The sequence below is a fragment of the Pongo pygmaeus genome, chromosome 3 (genome assembly GCF_028885625.2).
Source record: "Pongo pygmaeus isolate AG05252 chromosome 3, NHGRI_mPonPyg2-v2.0_pri, whole genome shotgun sequence".
Lineage (NCBI taxonomy): Eukaryota > Metazoa > Chordata > Mammalia > Primates > Hominidae > Pongo > Pongo pygmaeus.
In genome coordinates, this window is record NC_072376.2 from 133,792,207 (window position 1) to 133,803,121 (window position 10,915).

Consider the following 10,915-nt stretch of genomic DNA (forward strand, 5'->3'; position numbering starts at 1 on the left):
AAACATAATGCTCTTTAAAAATGTTTCGCTTACTGTTAGCAATTCTCATGGCTTTTTGCAGTTTCCAAAGCTTGAGATATTTGTTGCCAATACGTGGGTGATAATGGACAACATTTTGAGATCCTTGCTATTATTGGTAAGAAAGAAATGTAAAGAACTGTAACATTTTTAGTATAAAATCTTGGTTATGTTTTTCTAATAATATCTTTAATATTCAGTCTAAATCACTCTTAATATATAAAATAGCCAGTCTGCATGTTCAAGAAGCTTTATCCTTAAAGTTCCCTATCAGTCATTTTATCTCCATAAATATTAAAAAAGAAAAAGGAGTTCACTTAGCCTAGAAACAGGAACAGTAAAGCAGATCACATGACTATAAAACTAACCTAAATTTACAAGCACAAAGCTAAAACAGCAATAAAAGATTTCAGATAATTTCTATGCAAAATGAGGCAAATGCTGAATGTTTTTAAGAATATGATAATGATATTCAAAAAAAGGATATGTTACACATTTTAATTCATTTATTTCCTCTAGCAAATAAGATTCCTATACCCAACAGGTACTTAAGGACCTTTGATTACAGTGTGGAAGAAATTGGAGGAGAGGAAAATTACACACCACTCTCATTTACAGTAATGGCTCAAGGGAAATTGAGAACAAGAAAGAGATTTTTGGCTACACATCGTTTGGCTAAACCAAAAGAAAGAACTACCCAAAAGAGCTGTAACTATTTTTTTTTTCCATTTCATATTTCTGAGAAAGGTGTCAAATCAGGGGACTTTCATCACCTATTTCCTTCTAAGAAGTCTTTTTGTTTTATAGCAATCAAGTTTTTTGCCACCACAGATTCTCTACAGCTCAATCACATCAGACCACCTGCATTTCTTCTTCATGCAAAACTGACATTTGAGGACTGAAACTAAAAAAGTTCCTGAACCAGGAGTCAGGAGACTAAGATTCTGTCTGTCATGAGGGCTATCACTACATTTGCTTGTCCCTGAATGTCCATCACCGGCTCTAAAATGAGAACAGATTGTACATTATAGTAGCTAAGAGTGCTCCTAATACTTAAGTGTTACAAAAACTGGTCATCCTAGGATTTTTGCAATGTTGCTATATTGCTCTTGATGCATCTTAGAGGCTTAGTGAAATATTAGTGAATTTTTTCCCCTGCGAAGAGGATCTAGTTTTCCATAGAATGTTCCTTCATTCTGCAGAAAAATGAGCATATCCTTTTTCTGAGTCTTTATTCAGCTCTATTTGGGAATATTCCTGTATTGTGGATTTCTACTGATAAATTTCATCAAAGCACCCCAAATTACAAATTTGCTTTTTCAAACGTGTATTGGAAGGATGATTGGGTTTAGAGTCAAAAGATGTGTATTCCAATCTGTCTCTCACGTTTAACAAGCTATATGTCTTTGGGCGTATTATTTAAATACTCTGAGCCCCACTGTCCTCACCTACGAAGTAAGGATAATACTTCCCCTCTTCAAAGAAAAGTCCATAATGATTAAACAAGATACTGCATTTGCAAGCAACTTCCACCTCAGTTGCACTGTAAGATGACTTTTCTAGTGTTGCATGGCAGATAGTAAGCTCCAAATAAATGTGAGAGAATTTAAATTTTGTTTAATCTTCAAAACTCACTGGAAAGCCTATAGAGAAAGTGATTTTTATGGGACATAAATGTTATTATATATGTTATTAGTTATTAATAGTTGGTTGTTCTGCTGAAAATCATGAAAATGTGGAGCTGAGGGTGTTTTTTTTTTTTTTTTTTTTTTGAGACGGAGTCTCGCTCTGTCACCCAGGCTGGAGTGCAGTGGTGCGATCTCGGCTCACTGCAAGCTCCGCCTCCCAGGTTCACGCTATTCTCCTGCCTCAGCCTCCCGAGTAGCTGGGACTACAGGCGCCCGCCACCATGCCCGGCTAATTTTTTGTATTTTTAGTAGAGACGGGTTTTCATCGTGTTAGCCAGGATGGTCTCGATCTCCTGACCTCGTGATCCGCCCGCCTCGGCCTCCCAAAGTGCTGGGATTACAGGCGCAAGCCACCGCGCCCAGCTGGATGTGTTTGTTTTTATGAGAATATGCTTCAGGTGAAACTAGTAATGGATCGCTTTCATATCCATTACAGGTGTGCCAGCCTTGGCCCATCCTTAGCCTCCTGCTAACTGTATCAGTTCCTCCAGGCAGATGCTCACCCGCTTGAAAGGGAAGTAAAGGACAGCCTGAGCCAATTTATCAGATATCTTTGCATACCAGGATTTTGTTCTGAAGTAATAAATTTTGTTTTATAACTATGCATTAATTTTGAATGCAGCTTAGCAAGCAATGACCAAACTTAAACCTGGTCTTGTACAAAAACAATTCAAACTTTAATGCTGGATTCGTTCTCATTATTTCCATGGTAAAGTAGCTGAAAGATGGTTTTAAATAATAACACACAATAATATTCATGTCCTATAAGAAAATCACTTTTGCTACTTGCTTTCCAGTGAGTTTTGAATATCAAACAAGATTTAAATTCCACCACATTTATTTAGACCTTACAAGGCTCCACAGAAACTAGAAAAGGTAAAATGCCTCGTTATCACACTTGCATTTCATCATAGCTTTATGAGATTCAGAGCATGAAGAGCAGAAGCCAGAGCTGTGTCCTTGAACACCTTTCTTAGCTTCCCTATCCGTTAGCACAGTAGGTATATGCATAATTGTAATACTAGTTTTTCTACTCCTGTCAACAGATCATTAGCAACTAAGAGGAAAGAGTATAATGAATTCTGATTTCCATCAAATTTTCAGCAATAGAAGCCATATCAGAGACTATTCTTTCAAAAAAACATACATTATTACTATTAAAATCAATCAGTTGTGCTAAGTCTAACCACCAGAGGCTACACAATGATTATCCCCAGATTAACAAACATCAATACAAAGAACTATGCTGTCTCAATTCCTCAAATGAAAATAAATGGAAGACTGTTCAACTATAAAAATGAATAATAATGAATGATCTCAGCTCTCTGATTTTAATTAGTACTCTCTGCTGATAATAAAAAGTTGAGATGCCAGCACTTTGGGAGGCCAAGGCGGGAGGATCACCTGAGGTCAGGAGTTTGAGATCAGCCTGGCCAATGTGGCGAGACCCTGTCTCTACTAAAAGTACAAAAATTAGCTGTATGTGGTGGTGGGCGCCTGTAATCCCAACTACTTGGGAGGCTGAGACAGGAGAATCACTTGAACCCAGGAGGCAGAGGTTGCAGTGAGCAGAGATCGTGCTACTGCACTTTAGCCTGGGCAACAGAGCAAGACTCCGTCTCAAAAAAAAAGAAAAAAAGGAAAAGAAAAGTTGAGATGAGACTTGATCCCTGAGCACTGGACCTCCAACACAGAATCCACACTTCGGCTTTTACCTGTAAAGCTCAAGATCCTCTCAGACTAATTATATCTTAATGTTCATGTTCATGGTTATGTTTTTTTGATATTTTTCTTGCTTTTAAACAAGTGACAGAACGCTCTCTAATTAGAAATTCGTCTTACTGTTTTCACCCATATTTAGGCAGGTTTTAATTTGTCTACATTAAACTCTTTAAAGTTGATAATCTTTCTACTCATTTTTTTCTGTTTAATGATTTTAGGTATTTCTTTTCATTATAAATAAAATTTGATTTTTATAGCTTAAAGCTGAACAATTTTTCTCTTATTTTAATATCTACAATTGTTTTGCCTTTCGTAATTTAAAAAATGTGAACTATCTTCCTAGAAGATTTTTGAACACCTTTCTAAGTAAAGAGTTTGGGGGAAAATGACAACATATTCTCTAATATTGAAAAAAAGTGACAACATACTGAACAGCATACTGAATATAGTGTGTCAGCATACACTGTCTGAGAGTCATCTGGCTGTAATCTATATATCTATATTTATTCACATCAAAAGGTAACATTTCACCATATTTGAAATTTAAGATGTAATTGAAAACTGAAAAAGGGATCATTTGCCTTCAAATGTATTTTATTAACTATGCTGCTTAATACTACATTACATCCTATATCCTTTCTTCTTGCAGAATTCATACATGTCAGATTAGCAATGGCAGAGAATGATTAATTTTTATTACTTATCACAATGATCTATTAACTATGTACTAATTGCCCCTTGTGACTGTCATCCAAGGTTTTTTACATACGTAGATTAATCAAGAGATTCATTTGTTTGGATTGTGCTTTGCAACCACTAGACTATTTTCCCCCCATATGATGTCTTTGTTTCAAAACAATGGAGATATTTAATCTTGGCCGTGTTTTCAAATATAATTGATTTTTTACTCATGCTCTGTGCAATTTCATTAGAAAGGCATTTTTTATTCTTGGTTTTTTCTTTAAGACTTGCGGATGTACATGTGAAAAATGAGGCTTCTTTTTGTTCTAAGGTCTTTATCCTTCATGAAATAAATATTTGAAAGATCCAAACTGTCACAACTCCAAACAGATGGGAGTACAACTATGACTAATAGGTGTTCCTCTAATAATTCATCATTATCTGATCTTAACAAGAAAGCAGTGTTTAGAAAAAGAGCTAAAGAGTAAAGTGTTAAAGAGCAATTTTTAAAAGTTAACAGTTAAAGTGAGGTCTAAGATTTTATCCTCAGCAGGAAGTATTTAGTTGGCCAAAAACTTAGTAAGCACCTTTGCCTTCCCCTCCTCACTCCTTCTCTACCTTTGCCCCCGACCTGGACAAGAAGGCCCCCAGGACTTTTGAGGAATAAGGGACTTTGATTGATGAGATAAATGGGAACTTTGCCTGTCTCTTCTACACTGTGCCACAGGTCTCTTTGACAGCTATGTGCTTTAGGTTCCTTTAACAGGAGGAATTGTATTTAACAGTCAATTTCCCATGTTTAAAAATTATTATTTCTTCCTCATTCATGCCTCATTAATGTCATTAAAATTGGGAAATTGTATAATGGCTGCAAATTTCATTGACAGAATTGTACCGGAAGCCAATGATAATTAAATATATACTTGGAGAGACAGTAGGACCAAGCAGAAGGGGAGACAGAAAGAGAGAGAGACAGAAAAACAGAGGCACAGTGAGAGATCAAGACGAAAAAGAGAGAAATAGAAACAGACAAAGGGGGACAGAGACAGAGAGTGACAGGAAAAGAGACAGAGGCAGAGGTACACATAGGAAGGACAAAGAGAGAGAGCGACAGAGGCACAAAGAGAGAGACAGAGTGAAAAGGAAAAGAGAAAATGAAAAGGCATAATGTTTTTCTCTTCTAGACTTTAAAAATTCATTAAAATTCTGATATAAAAATAGACTAAAAAAGTTGAGAAGATCATATCTGAAAATAGTTTGTTAACGTTGATCCATTCCACAAATATTTGCTTTTTGCTCATTAGGTTAAGGCCCGATTCGGGCCTTCCACTGTGGGGACAGGTCTGTGCATGCAGTGCCACTTGAAAGGACACTCTGGGAGTCTCTGCCACAGGGCATTGATCGAGATTCCTAAGAAGAACAAAATTCTCAGCATTTCACAGCCGGGAGTTTGTGGTTAAGCCAGAAAGCAAATGTTATCAGATTCAAGAAATATCAGCACTGTGCCTGTAAGCATCTAGCCTACCTTTGTCTACTGCTGGCTTTTAAAATGAACCTTCCTTGCAGGATAGTTTAACTGCTCACACTTAAATTATTCCTAGAGAAGTTTATTTTGCAATCTCGTTTGGGAAATTTGACTGTTTAAATAAAACAGTCCAGTAACTTTATATTCAGAAATACATTCTTTTAGAATGTTTCATGCTCCCCATCGATGTGATTCTATAGCACCATGAAGAACACGGTGAAAAATGTCCCTGCAGAGGAACACACTAAATGGATGCTGGCTCTGCTCATTGCTTAATCAAGATTGTTCAACCCTGTAATATCCCAAGAGGGAAAGCATAATTATTCATATAAGTACTTACATTTAGTTATTATTTATAGGATTTTTAGAAGTAATAAAGCAAATAGGGTACATTCACATAGTTAAATGTGTCATTTCCAAAGCTTATTTTATCTGATGTGCACAAAGGGGCCAACTGATAAAAGCTCTAAAATAAAAAATGTAAAGGAAGCAGCATACATTATTACATTTACAACAAGTTCTATCTTATTTCTCACTGGGAACACATAAAACCTTATCTTAATTGTTAATATTACTGAGCTCCTGATCAGTCATATATGTCTTTTTAATACGAGAACTTTATGCATTTTAAAAAAGAAATTAAGTTACAACCAACTCTGGTAAGTAAGCAAAATGAAAGTAAAGGCACAAGACATTATGTTACTCACCATGTTCTATCCTGAAAGTCCCTCTCAGATCTAGGTAAGCGTACTACAAGGTCTAATACGGAGACCTGTCTTTAAGACTCTTTGAATCAAACAGTAACTAAGTGGTTTAAGTAGAAACATGTATTTTGAAAGGTTAATCCACCCATACACAGGGAAACCCCTTTTTTAAGAAAGTCATTCTGCTGCCAAGAGACTATTAATATTCACCTCTCAGATACAAATACAACCTACAGATAAAAGATTCACAACCTATGTGAAAATACCACAGAGGATTCCCTCTTAGTCTCTATGTTGTAATGGAAACACAAGAAAACAATATACCTCTTCAAGCAATCAGGGGTACTACAGGAAATCTACCTGCCCACTTAATGGAAAAGTTGTATCAGCTTAATAGGGCCACAACACATAAACATAAATTTAGAATTAGTATAACTTACTGTAAGGACCACGTAGGTAACACACTCATTTCTAGGAATGTTCCTGTGTTTCATCTTCCTATTTCTTTCCCTGAGAGAGCTAGCACCCAGGTTAACATTTAAACAGTCACCCTTTAAAGTAATTTAGAAATAAGCTGGTTACCTTTTAAAAATAGGACTTGCTGAGTGTTTTCTTACTTAGAGGGGAAATTATATTTAGAGTCTCTATGTGGCTTCACTGGCACTATATCATTAGGAATCATGTGAATTTTTCTAATGATACCAGAAAACAGTCTGCCTAATCATTAGTAGTGGCAAACCTCTCCAAAGTGCTAAAGATATTTGTACCAGTTTGGGAATAGAATGTTTGCTGATGAAGTGCCTAATAGTGATTATTATTGATTAGTTATACCATTTGGTTATATTGAAGTATTCATTTTTCAGATAGGCATGGTAAGATTAAGAAAATGGCAGCTAGCATACTGGCGATATGCTGGAGGAGACATTGTCTCAGAGTTTGATTGTTTGCTCTACTTTAACTCTCATCACAACAGGCGTTGAGACTTCAGAAAAGCAGATGGACAGTGATGAGCCCCTTCTACACTTCCACTTCTACAGACATGCCTTGGGAAGTGTGAGACAAAGGGGGCCTCAGATTTATCTTTTTCATTACAAAATGCTGTAAATATCGATCCTGGTTAGTAAAGCCGTAACTGTTTCTTACATTTTTCTTTACTGTATTTTCTTTTTCTGTACTGTATTTTATGTTTCTGTATTTTCAAAAATTTTTAAAAATAGTCTATTATATGATGTAGCTTGCATATGCAGTGAACTGAAAAAGAAAATCAAAACAGAGCTTAGGAAGTAAACAGCCCATCCTTAACCTGAGTTATTAAATTAAATACATCTGATATGAAAATTCCATTGTTTCAAGGTCCCCTAAAGCATTTTGAATATGTCTTTTAAAAAGCCTTTTAAATGAACACAAAATGACATTTACCCTGTTAGTTTCTTTCAATGAGAGAAAATTAATTACTTAATATTTCATAAGAGTATGCTATTTTAGTGCAATATCAAAAGAACAAGGAGAAATTAATCAGCCAACAGCAAGGGGGTTAAAAGTTAAGCTATCCCTACAGACTGGAATCTTCAGATCTAACTAATGTCTTTCTTTCCTGAAAGTACTTTTAAAATTACAGAATGCTATGCAAATTCATAATGTGATTGCTATTATTAGAACCGAAGTTTTCCCAAAGTGTGTTGAAAGACGATCTTGTCTTAAGCCACATGTCTTTTCATTTGATGATCACATCAATTAAAGTGTGGAGGGAGAGCACAGAAGCATATTTCAGAGAGGGCTGATCCAAGCAAGAAGTTATTTCCATCAAAAACTATGGGATAACCCAGCTACTTGGGAGGCTGAGGTGGGCGGATCAGTTGAGCCCAGGAATTCGAGTCCAGCCTGGGCAATATAGTAAGAATCTGTCTCTAAAAAACCAAACACCCGTGGCAGGGCACGGTGGCTCATACTGTAATCCCAGTACTTTGGGAGGCCAAGGCAGGCGTATTGCCTGAGCTCAGGAGTTCAGAACCAGCCTGGGAAACACGGTGAAACTCCATGTCTACTAAAATACAAAAAAATTAGCCAGGTATGGCAGCATGCACCTGTAGTCCCAGCTACTCAGGAGGCTGAGGCAGGAGAATTGCTTGAACCCGGGAGGTGGAGGTTGCAGTGAGCCGAGATTGCACCACTACACTCCAGCCTGGGCAACAGAGTGAGACTCTGTCTCCAAAAAAAAAAAAGGAAACCACGCCTGTAATCCCAGCCCTTTGGGAGGCCGAGGCGGGCAGATCAAGAGGTCAAGAGATCAAGACCATCCTGCCCAACATGGTGAAACCCCGTCTTTACTAAAAATACAAAAATTAGTTGAGTGTGGTGGTGCCTGCCTGTAATCCCAGCTACTCAGGAGGCTGAGGCAGGAGAATTGCTTGAACCAGGGAGTCGGGAGTCGGAGGTTGCAGTGGGCCAAGATCGCACCATAGCACTCCAGCCTGGCAACAGAGTGAGACTCCATTTCAAAACAAACAAACAAACAAACAAACCCCAAACTATGAGATGGATGGTGACAATGGTAATGCTAGTCAAATGAAAATGTAGAAAGACACCATATTTATTTACCTCATGGAACTGTTATTGGGGGAGGAGAAGAGTCTATAAAACAGAAAGACAGATGTTGTTATCACTTCTTCTCATTGTTCTAACTGTAGAGGGGAAACTGGACTGTGTTGAATGCCACCATGAAATAAATGCATTATTTGCACATAAAACGCTGTATTGCTTCTTGTATACATCTAAGCCACCTGACATCAACTGTGAGCAGAAACTGGCAATGTGCCAACTAAATGATTTTTACTGTTCACAATAGAGTATTTTGTTTAGTGGTTTACCTTCAGGGAAAAATGAGGAAATGAGTTAGGAAAAAAATTAATAAAACTTGAAGACCAGTGTCGAAAGTGATCGATCCAAAATTAATTTCACGTGTCTGAGGGTACAAGTGTCTGAAGGAAATGGGGGAGGAAAGGAGAATACGAGACCGGCGAAGTAAGACAAGGCCATTTAGAGTTAGGGGGGAAAAAAGCAGTCATATTCAATGTTTCTTCTTTTATTCAGCGAGAGTATTAAAGAACCTAAGATAAAATTTCCAAGCTTTAGGCTTGAGAAAGGGCAAATCCAACTTGTCTCTGAAGATGAGCTGAATGCGTCACTCAAGAGTAAGATCCCACGGACCTCACCGCATGCCTTGTGTGTAGGCTGTCCACAGGTGTCCTCGAGAAGACAGGCAAAGTGCTTCCACATGCTTACTTTCTGGCGAGATTCCAGGCACTCTCCTCCCTCCCTCTCCACCACAGACTCAGGCTGCTTTCCCTCTCGGCCTCCCAACATCCAAGTTCCAAATCATGGGTAAGAAATGGAGATTGAGTGGAGACAATAAATGTAGTTGTCACAGTTGAGGAAATTATTTTAGAAGTCTTCACCACCATCGGGTGTTTCTATAAAGTGTGGTAAAGCCAACCTGGCAATGTTTGCCCCATTTAAGTACAGTTTCCCCAAGAAGTGTTCAATCTAGGTTTTGTCTGTTAGGTGAGAGCTTTCTGTGGATTAGGGACATTTAATGACCCTCCGGTGTCTTTCAAGACGGAGGCCATGGCCTCTTGCCAAACTTTGGTCTTTATTGTTTTGATGACAGAGGCAAACTAGAGAGTATATTCCCATGGCAACTTCAGAACATCACCTGTAATATTACTTAAAAGACAGAGGATGGCTGTGCTAGAAGCCTCAGCTGGACTGGATATCAAACTAGAAAGGGTAATATTACGGGCTTGTGTTCTACTCTCTCCTAGCTCAGTTTATTAGGAACAAACTTTAGTGTTAGTTTGGGCTTTCTGCTCTTCATAAAAAAGAATGGCATTTTTTTTCTCACAGATACAAACTCCTATCACAACTAGAAGTATGGCTAGCTGATTTCAATATTTGATGACTCTTATTTTAGAGAAATGAGTCGTTCAATGCATTTTTGCTACATTCTCTTCCATTACTATATATGTGCTTTTGTCTTTACTCTGATATGGATAGCAAAGGGGTAAACAACACATGATTTAAATTATTAAAGTATCACAGTTCTGCTTTTTCCTAAGAACTGTAGTCAACTTTTGTTCTGTAAAATGCTGCCAAAAGGAGGATATATCATGTAAACTATTGGGACAGAGGATGGGCATAAATCTCCTTACTAAAGAGGATGAAAAAAAGGAGATGAACCATGGATGTAGATAAATCAGAAATGCAGCTGTTTGAGACCAAAGTCCAGTTATCACTGTAAGCAAGGCCCAAAAGACATGGTGATCTTTAAAAGGCAATCCCAGGTGTTGACAGAGAAGTCCCCAGAGAACTCGTTGACACTCGGGCCCTTTGACTTTTACCCTCACCATATCTGTATCCTTTTCGGTTTTTAATACAGAGACATTTGAAGGGACATTTTTCTTATAGCAGTTTCTTGTTTTCAGTTGAAAACCTAAAATGGCAAAATAACTTCTAATGTTAAGCTGTGGTTTCCACCTTCTATGACGTTCATCTACAGTCAGTTGTTTTTATGTGATCTT

At 37.5% G+C, this 10,915-nt stretch overlaps 1 protein-coding gene across 1 annotated transcript in view; it reads right to left on the reverse strand.

Annotated features, from left to right (window-relative positions):
- Positions 1–6,440, reverse strand: part of TNIP3 (TNFAIP3 interacting protein 3) — a 98,188-nt gene extending 91,748 nt beyond the window's left edge. Inside the window, exon 1 of the mRNA XM_063664065.1 lies at positions 6,342–6,440. Coding sequence (XP_063520135.1) covers positions 6,342–6,344 — 3 coding nt within the window. The 5' untranslated portion in view covers positions 6,345–6,440. The remainder of the gene's footprint in view (positions 1–6,341) is intronic.
- Positions 6,441–10,915: the final 4,475 nt, after the last annotated feature.